The following is a 16,488-nucleotide window of genomic DNA, read 5'->3' on the forward strand; positions in this document are numbered from 1 at the left end:
AGGATACAGAAACACTAATTCGAAACAATACCCACACCCGATGCTTATAGCAGCATTACTTACAATAGTCACACTATGGAAACAGCCCAAATGTCCATCAGTTGATGAATGGATAAAGAGGGTGTGCTGTATATATACAATTGAATACTTCTCAGCCAAAAAAAAAAAAAAGAATTAAATCTTTTCATTTGCAACAATGTGGGCAGAACTGCAGTGTATTATGCTATGGGAAATACATCAGTCAGAAATACATCAGAGAAATACCATAGGATTTCGGTCATGTGGAATTTAAGGAACAAAACAAATTAGAATAGGGGGAAAAGAGAGAGAAAGACAGGGGAAAACCAAGAGACAGACTCTTAACTACTGAGAACAGGCTGATGGTTGCCAGACAGGAGGTGGGTGGGGAATGAGTCAAAGAGGAGATGAGGATTAAGGAGGGCACCAGGTGTTGTCTGGAATGTTCAATCGGTATAATGTATGCCTAAAACTAATAGTACATTGTATGTCAACTAACTGGAATTTATTTTATTCCAACTAACTGTTGTCAACTAACTGGAATTTATTTATTATTTTGTTTTTAAGGTTGATTTGAGAGAGAACGGGAGAAGGGGGACAAGCAGGGGGAGAGGCAGAGGGAGAAGCAGACTCCCTGCAGAGCTCAAGAGGAGGCTGGATCCCAGGACCCTGGGATCATGACCTCAGCCAAAGTAGACATTTAACCGACTGAGTCACTCAGGCACCATAAATTTTTTTAAAAATTATTTTTTAAAAATTTTTAAAGATTTTTTTTAAAATTTAACAGAGAGAGATCACAAGTAGGCAGAGGAGGCAGGAGTGAGAAAGGGAGAGGCAGGCTCCCTGCTGAGCAGAGCCCGATGTGGGGCTCAATCCCAGGACTCTGGGATCATGACCTTAGCTGAAGGCAGAGGCTTAACCCACTGAGCCACCCAGATGCCCCTATTTTTTTTTAATTTTAAAGATTTATTTTTTTGAGAGCAAGGGAAGAGGGGAAGGCCAGAGGGAGAGGATCTCCAGCAGATTCCCCCTTAAGCACGGAGCACTTCGTGGGGCTCAATCCTTCGATCCTGAGATCACGACCTAACGGAAACCAGTAAGCAGGCTGCCAACCGACTGAGCCACCCAGGTGTCCCAACTAACTAGAATGTTCCTCTTGATATGATGCATATAAAATGCAGGAAGGATTCTTCCCTCAAGAAATATAACCTGAAATCTATTTAAACTTTGAGATTCATTTTTCCAATTTGTAGGAAATACAGGGGTTGGAGAAGTAACTGATATGACACTATAGGAAACAAAGTCAGAATGTGGGTGTTCTACAAGACATCAGGGCTGCTCTGGTCTTTTTGCAGAGTCTGTATCATGGAAAAAACTGAGGGGGTAAGAGGACTGTTACAGCATGAACAGTTTTGCTTACTGAAATCTTCAAAAATTGAACACACCCATATATCTAGCAGCTAGATCAGGCAACAGAACATTGCTGGCACCTTAGAAGTTGTTGCTCTCTTCCATTTATAAATTTCTTTTGTTAAAGATTTATTTATTTATTTGAGAGAGGCTAGGGGCAATGGGAGAGGGAGAGAAATCCTCAAGCAGACTCCTGCAGAGCACAGAGCCAACATGGGGATCAGTCCCAGGACCCTGAGATCATGACCTGAGCCACAATCAAAGGCCAGCTGCCTAACCCACTGAGTCACCGCAGGTGTCCCCCATTTATAAATTTCTAATGTTGAATCACTATTGCTTTGCTGGGACAATTGGAATTTAGTCACGGTGTACTGTCTTATTCTATACACTGTTGGATTTGGTTTTGGTTTGAAAATACCTTGTTTAGTATTTTTGTCTCTCTGTTCATGAGCATGATTGTCCTGATATTTTCATCTTTTTGTGCTTTTGTTGTTGTTCCTATTTCAATTTAAAGGTTCTACTAACCTCAGAATGAGTTGGGATGATATTCCCTCTCTATTCTATGGATGAATTTGTGTGATTTTTGAGATGATCTGTCTTGAAAATTCTGTGGAACTCTGAGAAAACTGTGTGGAGCAGGAGACACTCCAGGAGGGAACTATAGTGCCAGTCCGACCAGGACCCCGATTGCAATGACAATGACGGACCCCACAGGGAGGCCTGTGGTGCTTCTTCCATCTGAAATAAAAATAAAAAGGGAAGGGTATGAGTCTGAAGTTAAATATGGGGAAACCAGGAGTGGCCGTGTGGGAAGGGCATGCTTAGGGAGGAAGGAAAGGCCATTGAGGTCTGGGTGGCATGTGTGTTGTCACCACAGTGTCCCCATCCCCTTGGCTGTGGCATCATTTCTGTTCCTCACAGTGAAACTCTGGACTTGCTTTAATTTTCACGTTTTCTCCCCACCCATGGGGGCCAAGCCCAGAATCCTGTTTATTTTCCTCTCATGTTATGCCTCTTCCCCGTGTCTTCTGTTCCATCCTCATTGATGGTCTTAGAGGGAGGCCCTAGCCTGTCCACTCAACACTGAATAAGGAGAATAATATCAGCGACTGCTTTTGAGGTCTGCTCTGTGCCAGTCACAAGGGAAATATTTATGTTGATCCCACCTGCTGCTTCCCTGCCCATGAGGGGCCAGGTGTTACACCCACTGTGCACAATGACCAACTGAGTGTGTACAGGACTCAGTAAATCAGTGAAGGTCAGAGAGCTGGAACATGATCAGACAACACTCAATCCCAATTCCCTGAGACAGTACAGCTGGCAACAAAAATGTTAATAACCAAACAACAATAGTTGCTAAATTTGACTGAGCCCCGAATCTGAGCGTGACGCTGTCTCAGGATTTCATCTCATGAACTCATACTAACTACTCTCACAACTTCCCTGAGATCCAGCTATTCTTTCCAGTTTTAGAGAAGAGGAAAATGAGGTTCAGGAGGTTGAACGCCTTGCCCCAGTTTCAACAACTGGTACAAATCAGAACCAAGATGCTAACAAGATTCATCTGATTTTGGGGAATTTTATCCACATTGCCATAGAGGCTCTGAAGGAGGCTCCCAACTCCTGCAGGCTTCCACCCATTTCACACTGCCTGCCATGAAATATACATGGAGGAGGGGGAGAGTTTGAGGGTCACTCACAGCTCACATCCAGGCTCACGGGGTCACTTTTGCTGGAAATGACCAGGTTGGAGGCCTCACACTGGTAATTCCCAGCATCTTCCTTTCTGACAGGGCATATGGTGAGGGTGCTGTTGTCCTGAGACAGTGTCATCCTCTCCGTGAGCTTTAGACTTTGGCCATTGAAGAACCAGTGAATGGAGACCCCAGTGTTGTTTGTGGAGCAGGTTAGGACCACAGAGTCCTTGTCTTCTGTGAGTGTGGTGTTGCTGGCATGGAGAGTGGGCTTGGACACTGCCTCTGTAGGGAAACACAGGAAGTGACTGAATGAGAATGGGCTTGGGCCTGGGTTATACTCCTTCCTTTGAGATCTCTGCCACTCTGAGGGCCCCCATGAGCTCTGTAAAGGTGCCCCAGAGTATGGCCCTGCTGTGCAGAAGGATGAGTGTTTTTGTTCACGGACAATCTGTAAGGAGAGGGCTATACCTTCCCCTCTGACCCTCCATCATGTGTCTGCTCTGCCTAGACATCACCAAGGAACCTCTTAGCCCATGTGGCCAGCAACCTCATTATCATGAGGAATTTTTCCCATGGACTTCTGTGTGATTTTTTTGAACTTTTGTGACATTAAAAGATGAGGCCTCATTCCTTATATTCCTTTCCATATATATAGGAGGAGAAAGATTCAAAGCCCTTCTATCTCGGTGTCTGAGGCAGCTTCATGTAAGGTAGGGAAGGCATTTACACTGTTATAATTTACTAGGAAATGAGAACCTCCTGCCCCATCTTCATTAACTTAGGAATCAAAGAGTTTTCATCTACAAGATTTCTCACTCTGAAGAAGACTTTTACTTACAGATCTGTTGCTTGACTCTCATGGTGAAGAACTTCTGCAGAGTGGTTACTGTATACAGCATATTGGTACCCTTACAATATAAGGAAACTAGTGCCTCATAAAAAAGGCCTTATATGAAACACACACAGCCAGTATCATCCTCCATGATGAAACGTGGAAGCCTTTACTCTAAGATCAGGTAGGAGATAAACATGACACTTTCAGTGCCTGTATTTGACACAGTACAGAAGTCCAGGCAAAAATAATTAGGAGGGGCATCTGGGTGGCCCAGTGGGTTAAAGCCTCTGCCTTTGGCTCAGGTCATGATCCCAGGGTCTTGAGATCGAGCTTCACGTCAGGCTCTCTGCTCAGTGGGGAGCCTGCTTCCTCCTCTCTTCCTGCCTACCTCTCTCCCTACTTGTCATCTCTGTCAAATAAATAAATAAAATCTTAAAAAAATAATTAGGAGGAAAAAAACCACAGTGCAATCAAATTGGGAAAAAACTAAGTACAACTGTGTCTGTTTGCAGACGACATTAAATTTTATATACACACCCCTAAAGATTCCACAAAAACACTGTTGAAATCCCAACACTGTTGGGATAAAAAATCAACATACAAAAATAACTATGTTGCTAAGTAACAATGAAAAACCCAAAAAAGAAATTAGGAAAACCATTCTATTTGCAATAACATTAAAAGGAATAAAATACTTAGGAAAAAAAAGAATCAAATACTTAGGAATTAACTTAGTCAGTCAATAGACTGTATATGGAAATCTATAAAACATTGCTGAAAGAAACTACAGAGGACACAAATAAATGGAAAGACATCCCATGTTCATGGATGATAAAAATTAATCTTGTTAAGATGACACTGTTACCCAAAGAGATCCACAGATTCAATGTAATTCCTACCAAGCTCCTTTTTAAAAAGATTTCATTTTTAAGTGATTGCTACACCCAATGTGGGGCTCAAACCTACTAGCCCAAGATCAGGAGTCGCATGCTCCACCAGCTGAGCCAGCCAGGTTACCTCCCTACCAAATACTTAAGGAAATACTTTGCAGAAATAGGAATTTCCAAAAATTCATGCAGAAATTCAGAGGCCTCAAACACCCAAACTTATTTTAAAAAAGAACAAAGTTGGAGGACTCCTACTTCTGGACTGAAAAGGTACGGTAACTGATAATAATGGGGATCTGGTATAAGGATAGACATAAAGACCAACGGAATGGAATAGACACCCCAGAAACAAATGCTGGCATATGTGGTTGAATGATTTTCAAGAAGGTTATCATGACCATTCAAGGGAGAAAAATATCTATTCAACTGTTGGGAATGCTGGATATCCATGCAAATGAATGAAGTTGGACCAGATCTTACATTATGTACAAATATTAACTTAAACATGTCAAACAACCAAACGTAAGAGTCAGAGCACCTGGGTGGCTCGGTTAAGTGTCTGCCTTTGGCTCAGGCCATGATCTCAGAGTCCTGGGATCCTGCTCGGCGGGAAGCCTGCTTCTCCCTGTCCCACTCCCCCTGCTCTGTTCCCTCTCTTGCTGTCTGTCTGTCAAATAAATAAATAAAATCTTCAAAAAAAAAAACATTTAAGAGTCAAATAGTAAAAGTCTAAAAACAAACGTAATGCAAAAACTTACTGAAGCTGAATTTCCCAATGATTTTTAAGATATAATACCCAAAGCAAAGACAATAAAAGGAAAAACAGATGAATTGGATTACATCAAAATGGAAAACTTCAATGCATCAAAATACAGAATCTGGGGAGTGGTAATACTAGTTATGGAATGAATAGGATATAGGGATGAAACATACAGCATAGGAAATCTAGTCAATGGTATTTTGATCAGGCTGCATGGGGACAGATGGGAGCTACATTGTATTGAATAAGTGTAACATTCAGAGTTGGCCAATCATTATGTTGTACACCTGAAACTATGTCACATTATGTATCAAATAAAGTTCACTAACAAAGAAAATGTGAGGGCAACCCATGGATTAGAAGGAAACATTTGCAAACCATATCTGTAAGAAGTTAATATCCGGATTACAGAAAGGACTTCTGCAATTCAACAACAAAAAACAACTTGACTAAAGGATCATTCTTCTTCTCCATTTGCGAAGCCCCATTTTGTGCATGGGGCTTTCCGGAGTTGAGAAGCCCCCTCCCCACATTCCAGGCTGGACCCAAGGTCTGCCTTGAGAAATCAGAGAGCAAGGGGAGGAAGTGTCTGCAGACATGTAATGGGAGAGTTCAGGGACAGACTTGGTATTTGCTTGTGACATAGCAAATGGGAAATAACTTCTGCGCTCCTTTCTGAAAGACAGACAGACCTTCACACAGCGATCCATGCAGATGCTCCAGGGACCCACTTACCAGAGACTGTGACAGTCTTGACTGTGGTCTTATTGAGGCGAGTGCCAGAGTTAGAGGCAAGGCAGGTATAGGATCCACTATCATTCGCAGTGATGTTGGGGATAAAGAGCTCCTGTGTGTATGACTGGGGCCTCCCATTGATAAGCCAAGAATACTGTGCAGGTGGGTTAGAGGTTGCATGGCAGGAGAGATTGAGGTTGGCCCCTGGATGGTAACAGGAGTCTGAGGGGGAAATGGTGGGGGCGTCCGGGCCATCTGGAGCAAACAGAATAAAGCCACAGTTGATGCGATCCAAGGGAAGGGGAAGCTCCTGGTCTGTACAAGGGCCACAGTGTCCCTCTGAGCTGGGTCCCACCCACATTTTATAAAGTCCCAACCAGAAACCCCGTGTTCATCCTGGGTCTGAGCCATTCACCTGTTTCCCCTCACAGGCTGGTGACCCTCTCAGGGAGGAGCAGCCTGTCCCCTCCTAGTCTTGGCTTAGGCCAGGCCTGCCCAGGTTTTCCTGGGACAAGCCACCGTGGCCAGCCTGGAGGTCCAGCTGAGAGTCATGGACTCGGACCCCAGAAGGATGGATGTGGCCTTGCCCCTGGCTGTCTGGATCTGGGCTGGCAGCCTGGCTTTGGGAGGAACGGAAGCTACTCACAGAGAACATTCAGGGTGAATGGGTCACTATGACCATCACTCACTGGGTTCCGAGTTGCACACACATAGGGTCCTGTGTCATCCCTTGTGACACCATGTATAGTGAGAGTCCTGTTGTCCAGGGACAGCTCCAGCCTGGTGCTGACCGGGCGGCTCTTACTGCTTACTGACCACAGGTAGCTCGTGTTCTGAGTCTGAGGTTCACAGGTTAATAGCACAGAATCCACATTCTCCACAGGGTCGGAGTTGTTGCTTGTGATGTGGGGTTTGGGTAACTCCGCTGCGCAGACAACAGAAAGAACATTGCCCTGGGTGGTACCTGTGATTCCTCCACAGGCATCTTGAATCAGAGTTGGCATCTCTCACCTCTCAGCCAACCGGAGTCCTTCAAAGAATAAGGCAGATCTGTGTATCTCAAGACAAATGCATGAGGATCTGAGCCTCAGAGAAAGTAAACCCCATGGTCTGTTTGTCTGAGAGCACAGGCTGTCTCCAATGTCAATTACAGAGCAGCCTTTGGTTGTGGAAGACATAGGACAGAGTCAGAGACAGCCGTGGACCCCTTCTGGCTCCTCACTGACCTGACAACCCAGCATGGGGATGGGTCTGAGCAGAAATGACACTTGGAGACACCAGGAACAAGCTGGGAGGTCAGTCCAGGACTCAGGTCCCAAAAACCTGGAGGGGGGGCAGCTTTGCCCAGTTGCTTGATAACGAGTGAGGCAGTGACCCTCATGAGGCAGTGACACCTCCCATGGCAGAGCCAAGTCCAATGACCAGCAGAGAGCAAGGGGATGAGCAGGAGGCAGGGGTGTTGAGGGAATGAACAACCCATCATCTCTTCAGAGAGGTGTCCGGGGTACAGGATCCTAGGAGATCTGACCACCAGGCTCCCTGCCCTTGTTGGGAGAAACTCCGACACCCTTCCTTCCTTCCCAAACAAAAGCAACTGATTTTCCTACATGTGGACCCTGGGCTGGTTTCAGGGGCAGAGTGGGGAGCAGAAGCCCAGTCCTTAACCCAGACACCCCAGTGGGAGGGACAGGAACACACCAAGAAACAATCAGATCTCAAGTCCAGCACAGGGAGGTAAGGCTCAGGCATCTGAAGGGCGGCCAGATTGTTCTGCCTCTGATTGCTGACAAAGGGTGTTGGGTTCCCAGACCAAACACAAACATGGAGTGAGCCTCTGTTTGCTCTCACTGCCCATATCAGCATCCCTTCCTCTGATGGAGGAGAGGATGGGGCTGTGTCTGCACACAGAACCTGGGTCACTCCGATCTGCCACTCCTCAGTCTGTGTGACCCTGATTCAGTGACTGTGTCTCCCTGTCTCTTGGTTTCCCCTTAATGCACCAGGAAGAATGGTAAATGATCCCTACCTGCCAGGTCTGTACATTATCCTTTAAACAACTCCAAATACCTGACCGAAATTTGGGCTATAGCAGCTGGCCAACCAAACGGCAGCTGTTACTACTTTGCTCCACAAGGGAAGGTTCCCTGGGCCTGATTCTTGGTGGAGGACAGTCAAGAGTGTCTCTCTGCTCTGTTCCTCCCTGGGGTTGCTGCCCTTCCTCTGGTGTTCCCCAAGTCCCCCAGAGCAGTTGGTTAATGGACTGCTCTGTGCTGTCCATGCTGAGTCTCAGGTGAAGGACCAGGCTGGCCCCTCCCCAGATGTGGCTCTTGAGACTGAACCCTGGCTGGTGACGAGCTCAGGCAGCCGGAAATTGTTGCTCCCAGTCAGCTCTGCCCAGGGGCCCCAACCCCATCCTGGCACAGATGCCCCAGGGTCGCTAGAGTCAGGAGCCCTGAGACAGTGGTCTGGGCTGAGCTCTGGTGAGGATATCGGGGACCCCCCCCCAACCTTGGCCCTGGCTGACCCTGCAGGGTCTTTCTCAGATGATCCCAGAGTCTGGATTCCAGGAAAGGAATTCCAATGTTAGGAAGTTAGTCTCCACTGTGTGACCTGCACTAAATGCTGGAACCCTGCCCCCACACGGGACATAATGCAGAGGGGGATGGAGGCCCAGTCCCGGCCAGTCATCCTGGGTGTGAGGCAGGAATTCACCCCACACAACATCAGAGGTGAGAAGGAACTACTCACGGAATACGCGGAGCCATCCAGTTACTTGTTCAACTTGAACATTTCTCTTCACAAGTTGTAGGGTGTAGTATCCTGTGTCATTCAGGGTAACGTTCTGGAACAGTAGGGATCCATTGGGGTACACTATCTCTCTGCCGCTGTGTGCAGGTCCTGGGATAATTACTTGTATGTCTACTACATATGCTACAATTTGACGGTTGGGCGCTATGCTTTCCCCTCTAAACCAGCTAAGACCTACAAGATCCCCAGGCAGATTGTGGACTTGCAGAAGGACGTCCTTCCCTTCGGCAGCACTGGGCGGCACGGACTCCACAGTGACTTGGGCAGTGGTGGGCGGGTTCCAGAGGGTTAAGAGCGAGACTAGGAGGGAAGGGAGCAGATGATCAGTGTCTGGACCTAGGTGTTGGAGGGAAAGCTGGGGCCCTGCAGGCGCAGCAGGTCCTCATCCCACAGCCTCAGGGTGTGTGTGGGTGTGCACAGGTATCTGTGTGTCTGTGTGTGTCTCTGCTGGTCAAGGTCAGCGGCATGACCGCACTGCTTCACCTCTGAACTTACTCCCTCTGTTTGGAACAACTTCCTCCCATGTGTGTCGCTCACTCCCTCACTGCCCTCAGATACGTGCTCATGTTCAGAGGGTCCTTGGGAGAGGCCTGACCTGACCGCCTCCTCTGAAGACCCTCTGTCTCCACATCCTGACCTTTCCCTGTTCTGTTCCCTTCATGATGTTGTCAGTACCTGACCTCACATTCTAGACGTCTCTGGGTATCTGCCTTCGTCCTCACAAAAGTGAGCACAGAGAGGGCAGGGACTCGTCTGATCTGTGCTGTACCCCAGTGGGGGGGGGGGGGGGGACAGGCAGCAAATACCCAGGGCTGAATGAATGTGTCCCCAGGGCCCTCCAAGTCTGGCACTTGTGAAGATCTCAGGCTGGTGGGAAGGGACAGCAATTAGGGTCCCAGGTTGTTGTTATCATCAGTTTTCCAAATTCAGTCCTCAGTGATGAGTAACTTGGGAAATAGCCCTTGGCTCACCACCTCCAGATCATGAGACAGTCCTGTCCTTTAGCAGCTCCCCCAGTCCTGCCCTGCTTCTCTGTCCCCTCTCAGAGCCCTGTCCTCCTGGAGACCCCAGCCAGCCTTTCTCTCCCACCCTGCAGCCTCCTCCCCGGGAACTGTCCCTCTCACCTGCCAGCAGGAGGTCCTGCCAAGGGACCCATCCTCGTGGGGGAGGGGCTGAAGGGGGCTCCATGGTGCCTGCTGCCCGCTCTGTCCTTCCCTCTGTGAGAAGAGATTCTGCTCCAGAAAAGCTCAGGAGAAGCACTGTTGTCCCAACGTGTTGGCTCTGTCTTAAGTGGCCTCTGAGGCAGGAGTGTGGGGCGGGCTTTCTGCCAGGGCCCCTCCTTTCCCCTTCCCTCCCTCCTCCCCCTTTACCTTGTTCCCTACTTCCTTGTCCCCTTCTTCCCCTTTCATTTCTGTCTACATTTGGGTTCCCTGACAAGGGCTAAGGCCTCTCCCTCTGCAGCTGTGATTTCCCAGCATATGGGAGAGCACGCACATGCCCTTGTTGGGACAATCACAAGCCTGTTGCATTGGGGTCTGGAGACCCACAGAGCTCAGGGTCAAGGTGCAGGGACAGAACCCCCAGAGTCCTCTCTCCTCTCCTTGTGGCTTTCCCCTTCGGAGCAGGAGCCTGGGGCCACCTCAGGAACTCCTGTCACTGGGACATCACCCCCACACTGCGTTGGGATCACCTGTGGACCTTTATCAAGACTGTGAATGCCCAGGGGACACCTAGAAATGCTGCTTCAGCAGATTCCCATCCAGGCTGAGACCCCATGGTGTGGGGGTGGGGCCTCCTCTGCCCCTCCTGTGCCCACGGAGGGTCTGCAGAGCCTGTGAAAATGCAGAGTCTGACTCAGTGGGTGTGGAGTGGACCCCAGAGTCTGCCTCTACCAAGTTCCCAGGTGATGCTGACCGTCCCGGCCTGGGAAGCGCACTCTGAATAGCAAGACTGAAGGGACCGGGTTCCCCTAGAGGATGGCCCTTCTCCCCACTCCCCTGCTGTGTCCTGGCCTTGAGTCTGTGGGTACCACACACAGAGCCCCAGGGTCCCCAGATCCCGGGGATGATTTCCATTTGTAGCAGAGAAGGCCAGCTGGGTCCACAGTGCTCTCACAGGCTCTGGGGAGGTTGGATTGACTCCTGGCAGCAACATCCCAGGGATGACTCTGGGGGTAAGAAAGGGGGAGGCCGGGTGATGACATGGGAGGGACCCACGGTCCATCCCTAGGTGTCCCCAGCCCGGCCTCTGCTTTCAGGGACACAGACCCAGGACCAGGTGTCTCAGGAGCTCCATTCCCAGGTGTGAAGGGCGTTTCCTGTGTGTCCTGGGAAGAGAAGAGATGGGGGAAGTCAGGCGGCTGTGGCTCCTGGAAATGTTTTGTGGAGACCCTCCCTCTCTGTGTCCATTGGCTGAACTGTGCCCCAGAGACAGTCCATGTAACTCTTGAGCGTCCTGGGCAACCTGTGTCCTCTACCTGGGGGACCTTCCTGTGGTCACCCTGCTTCCCCCATGGGTGGTGCCAGGCAGGGCATGGGGAGCTGCACAGGGACCCCTGACAGATCAGGGTGTTGCTAGGGCCCTAGAAGGAGTGGGCAGGACAGAACAGGCATGTGGGAGGGGTCCAGAAGGGTCTGTGGGAGAAAGGGATGGAAACCAATCTCTTTTCCCCCTCCTCAGCCAAAGCCAACGTCAGGGTTTAATGTCCTGTGTGTTGCCTGCATGTCCCTATGTCGCCCCCTGGAGGCAAGTTTGGGGACAGCACCCAGGATGGTGACCAAAGGATGAGGGTCCCTGAGCCCTGGGCAGAGGTGAGGGACTGGTCAGCCTGGATCCTGGTCCCTGTGGGTCCTAGACTGTCTGACTCCATCCCATGAGCCCAGGGAGAAGATAGACATAGTTTAGAAGATTCCTGCTCTTGTGTCAGGAGAATTGTCCACCCAGAGGGATTTACTCCCTCAGCAGGAGTTCTCTGTCCTCGAGATTTTGAGAATGACCTAGTAGGGGTCTCTTGAGCCTTTGGGGAAAAAGCACTGGCCTGAGGGGCTGACCATTACAATGTCCTGTCTCTCCATCACAACAGGGAGGGGATCCATCTGTGTCCCTGTCTCTCCTCTGCTCTAGGTCTCTCCACAGGAACCAGGAGCTGGGGTGCCCCTACCCAGAGACTCAACCCCAGGGAAACACAGGCAGATGCTAGATTTTCCTGTCTCACCTGCCTGGGAAGTTCCCCCTCCGTCCCCAGGACACCTTGGGCTACTGAGACATCTTCAGGGAGACATAGCAGGTGTCCCCACAGACGAGGGGCCCTCAGGATGAGGAGTCGCCTCCTGATGCCTTTGAAGGTCAGGATGGGGCTCTGAACTCCCCTAGTGGTAACTGCATCTGAGTTTGTGATCCAGAATTTGTGTGAGGTCAGATCTCTGAGAGAAGAGGAAGGACACAGGCTGCCCACCCAGGCCTTCCAAGGGGAAAAGTCATTCACAAGATCCAGATGGTAGGGGGTGTCTGTGTTGTGGGAATGAATGGGGATCCAACACCTAACTGTAGGAGGCCCCTGTTCTCCCTCCTGAATCTAGGAGGGGTAAAGGCCCGACAGCTTACAGGGGCAGCTTCGGGCACGTGCTGGCCTCCTCCCATGCTGATGCCAGTGGCCTCAATCTGCAGGGAAGAGGCTCTGACCCCAGGTTCACATGGGGGGACATTGTGTGCTTTCCCTCATACCTTCAGTGAGTATTTACTGGGCATCTGTGATGTGTCAGGCCTGGGCTGGATCTGGGGAACTCCACAGAGAACAGGACAGATGTGGGCACTGGACTCATGGGGTTTACCCTGTACCAGGGCCACGGGTGCTCAGAAAATCATGGCACTGAGGAGTCAATTATAATCAAGAGGAGGGCCAGGAAGGGCAAGTATCTGGTGCGTCTGAGCATGTTAGGGGCTCTTTGCTGATGGGGGTCCCATGGAGCACTCCTGAGAAACTGATCTTTTGGCTGAGACTGGAAGCATGAGTGGACCTTCGCCCCTTGAAAGACAGAGGGTGTGGAGGGACGAGCTGTCCACAGAGGGACCAGTCTCAGTGGGCAGATGCCTGGCTGGCCAGAGGGGCTGGCGGGGTCCAGTGCGGGGAGCCTGGGGAGCCAGGAGGACTGTGACTGAGTGAGGCTGTGGAGGCTCAGTCCCTGCTAGGCCGTGGAGGAGCTCTGCTGCCTCTGGTGAACTAGGACAGAAATGCAGGAAAAAGTCCCTGCTATCCAGTTTTGAATTTCAAAAAATGTGTACTTTATGTAATATTTCATATACAATTTTACAACTTTTTTGAGTTATACTTGACATATAAAAAACTCAACAGGGGCGCCTGTGTGGCTCAGTTGGTAAGAGTCTCCTTTTAGCTCAGATCATGATCTCATTATCCTGGGATGGAGCCTGTGGTGGGCCCCTGCTCAGCACATAGTCTGCTTCTCCCTCTCCCTCTGCCCCACTCGTGTTCTCTCTCTCTCTAAAAATAAGTAAATAAGGGGCACCTGGGTGGCTCAGTGGGTTAAAGCCTCTGCCTTCAGCTCAGGTCATGATCCCAGGGTCCTGGGATCGAGCCCCGCATCGGGCTCTCTACTCCGCAGGGAGCCTGCTTCCTCCTCTCTCTCTGCCTGCCTCTCTGCCTAGTTGTGATTTCTCTCTGTCAAATAAATAAAATATAAAAAAATAAGTAAATAAATCTTTAAAAACTACTATTGGAGGTGGGGGGGCGCCTGGGTGACTCAGTGGGTTTAGCCTCTGCCTTCGGCTCGGGTCATGATCCCAGGGTCACTGGATGGAGTCCCACATCGGGGTCCTTGCTCAGCAGGGAGCATGCTTCTCCCTCTGCCTCTGCCTGCCACTCTGCCTGCCTGTGTACACATTCACACACTCTCTCTCTCTGACAAATAAATTAAATAAATAAATAAAAATTAAAAATTGAAAAAAAGAATATTTCTGGATTCTGTGTGCAGAAGATACACTGCAGAGAGGCTACGGTGACCAGTAAGGAGACTGTTGCAATTTAATCCAGGTGGGAGACACAGGTGTTTTGGACCAGCGTGGTACTGGTGGAGGTGGTGACAAGTGGTCTGATTCTGGGTATACATTGAAGATGGGAGTCAAATAGGATTTTTCTTGCAGATTATATGTAAAATGCAAGAGAAACAGGAGTAGGGATGACTCCAAGACTGTTGGACTGAGTAGCTGGAGGGAGTAAGTTGCCATTTATCTGGAAATGAAGAAGACAGCAAGAGGAACACACTTGGGGTGTAGGTGGGGGGAGGTGAGGAGGGATACTAGGAGCTTAGCTTTGGGTATGTTAAATTTGAGCTTATTGGACATCCAAACATTGATGATAAACAGGTATTTGGATATATGAGGTTGGAGAGGTACTGGCTGGAGAGAGAAATGTGGAAACATAGGTAGTATTGTAGGTAGGTAGTATTGTAAAGCCTTAAGATGGGCCGGCAGCATGGAGTGCAGGTGGGGTGCAGGTGTGCTGGCGTCCTTTGTCATACAGCTAAACACACACCTGGCCTAGGAGTCAGAGGAGTTGAAAGAAGGTGCAGGGCAAGGCGAACCAGCAGAAGAGCAACAACTGGGGAGAGCCACACAAGTGCCCCCCTGGGTCTTCGAGGTGAAACTGCAAGATGGTGGCCATTTCTGGCAAAAATGTCTCCTGTGACCCAGCCTCGCTGGAAACCTCCAGGGAAGGGAATTCTGGGAGATGTACTTCAGCCTGGCCAAGTCAACCTCTTACAAAGTCACTCCAGCTTTCACAGGCCTGAGCATCCTGCCCTGGGTATGTGTTCTTGCAGCCAGGAGTCCCGAGAGGCCAGGGATAAATGGCATTCATATTTGGGGATTGGCACAGAGGAGGAACCCAGGAAACAATAAGTGAATTAATCCGGGTTCTTGAAGAGACACGGAGTCCTAGATTCTACATTTAAATCAGAAACCTATTTAACAGTATCATAGACTCTTACTACCACCATGTGTGTTGGAAAAGATGGACACTTCCATGGCCTGAAGGGGATCAGGATATGAGACACCCCCCACCCCCGCCCCACCAAAATACCACTTCAGCATAAAGATTATTTTGAGCAGAGGCCAACTTAGAATCAGCACACGTAGGATGAGTTATCCATCCTCCCCTTATTTGCCTTAAAAGCAGGGCATAGGTTTCCCCTGGGAAGTTGTGTCCCCACTCTCCTCCAGAAAGAGAAGAGCAACGTACATTCCACCTGAGACATGGGTCAGCACTGAGACAAGTCTGCATGAACAGACCTCCCTACAATAATCCTACTGTCCATTCTTATCCCCATTTATTTGTTGGTTGCTTCTTCAAGATTTATCATGCCTTATAGAAGCCCCTGAGTCTAATTGCTTCAAGTTTCACTTCTCTGTCAACTCCTGTGCACATAAACACCACTCTCTTGAACCATGCAGATCACTTTTATGTGGATTTTTTCAATAAATACAGTACAGTGCTGCAAATGTATTTTTTCTTCCTTATGATTTCTTAATATAATTTTCTTTTGGGGGCACCAGGGTAGCTCAATTTCCTAAGCTTGTGACTCAATTTCGGCTCAGGTCATGATCTGAGGTTGAGGGATTGAGCCCCACATTGGGTTCACATTCAGTGAGGAGTCTTCTTGTCCCTCTCAATTAGCGTTGGCTGTTTTAAGTAATAACTCTCCTGGTAATGAACAGTGAGTCATCGGAGATCATGGTTACTGTTAGGATAACTGAGGGAGCACTAAGTGGGAGCACCCACCAAAGCATCACTAGGATCCTTTGAGGTGAGTGTCTCTGTCCTGTAACTACAGTGTGGAAACTGCAGCTCATCTGGTCACAGAGGCCAGGGAATGATGGCTTGGGATCCAGGCTGTGAGCTCAACCACTTTTCTGCAGTGCAGCTCAGGGCCATGGGGTGCATTCCCTCATTCACATTCAGACATTCTACCCATTTCCATATTGTAAGTATTCTGGAATATTTACAATCCAGACCCATGTGGCATGATACAGACACATGTGCACACATAGAATATGTAAGCAAATGGAAACCCAGACAATGGGCAACTAGTCAAGGGTTAATCCAGTCTGGAAACATCTGACAGGGCTTCCTGGAGGAGGTGATGTTGCAACTGAGTCTCGAAAGGGTTGGGAGAAAGAATTCCATGGGGAAAGACCTGGAGGGGAGAGAATGCTTGATTCCTTGAAGGACAGAGAAGAATAGGTAAACATGAAATGCAAAAGAAAGAAGAGTTCACAGAAAAGGAAGTGCAAATGACTCCTGATGCTTGGCCCCTTGATTAGAGA

The 16,488-nt window shown here is 49.1% G+C and overlaps 1 protein-coding gene across 1 annotated transcript; it reads right to left on the bottom strand.

Annotated features, from left to right (window-relative positions):
- Positions 1 to 1,943: 1,943 nt before the first annotated feature.
- Positions 1,944 to 10,401, bottom strand: LOC123931187 (carcinoembryonic antigen-related cell adhesion molecule 1-like). The gene is made up of 6 exons (XM_045988046.1): positions 10,275 to 10,401; positions 9,091 to 9,450; positions 6,989 to 7,267; positions 6,343 to 6,597; positions 3,129 to 3,407; positions 1,944 to 2,166 (listed from the first exon to the last, which is right to left on the bottom strand). Exons 1-6 carry the CDS (start codon positions 10,336 to 10,338, stop codon positions 2,087 to 2,089), a joined length of 1,317 nt encoding a protein of 438 aa, XP_045844002.1. The 5' UTR covers positions 10,339 to 10,401; the 3' UTR covers positions 1,944 to 2,086.
- Between the last annotated feature and the right edge of the window lie 6,087 nt (positions 10,402 to 16,488).

This window comes from Meles meles, chromosome 19, assembly GCF_922984935.1.
Source record: "Meles meles chromosome 19, mMelMel3.1 paternal haplotype, whole genome shotgun sequence".
In the NCBI taxonomy this organism is placed as follows: Eukaryota; Metazoa; Chordata; class Mammalia; order Carnivora; family Mustelidae; genus Meles; species Meles meles.

Bases quoted from the DNA above. Each gene is read 5' to 3' on its own strand.
- LOC123931187 (XM_045988046.1), bottom strand. From the start codon at position 10,338: ATGGAGCCCCCTTCAGCCCCTCCCCCACGAGGATGGGTCCCTTGGCAG. The intron at 9,451-10,274 runs GTGAGAGGGACA...CTTCCCTCCTAG, and splicing joins GCAGGACCTCCTGCTGGCAG to TCTCGCTCTTAACCCTCTGG. The intron at 2,167-3,128 runs GTGAGTGACCCT...TTTTTATTTCAG, and splicing joins CGTGAGCCTGGATGTGAGCT to ATGGAAGAAGCACCACAGGC.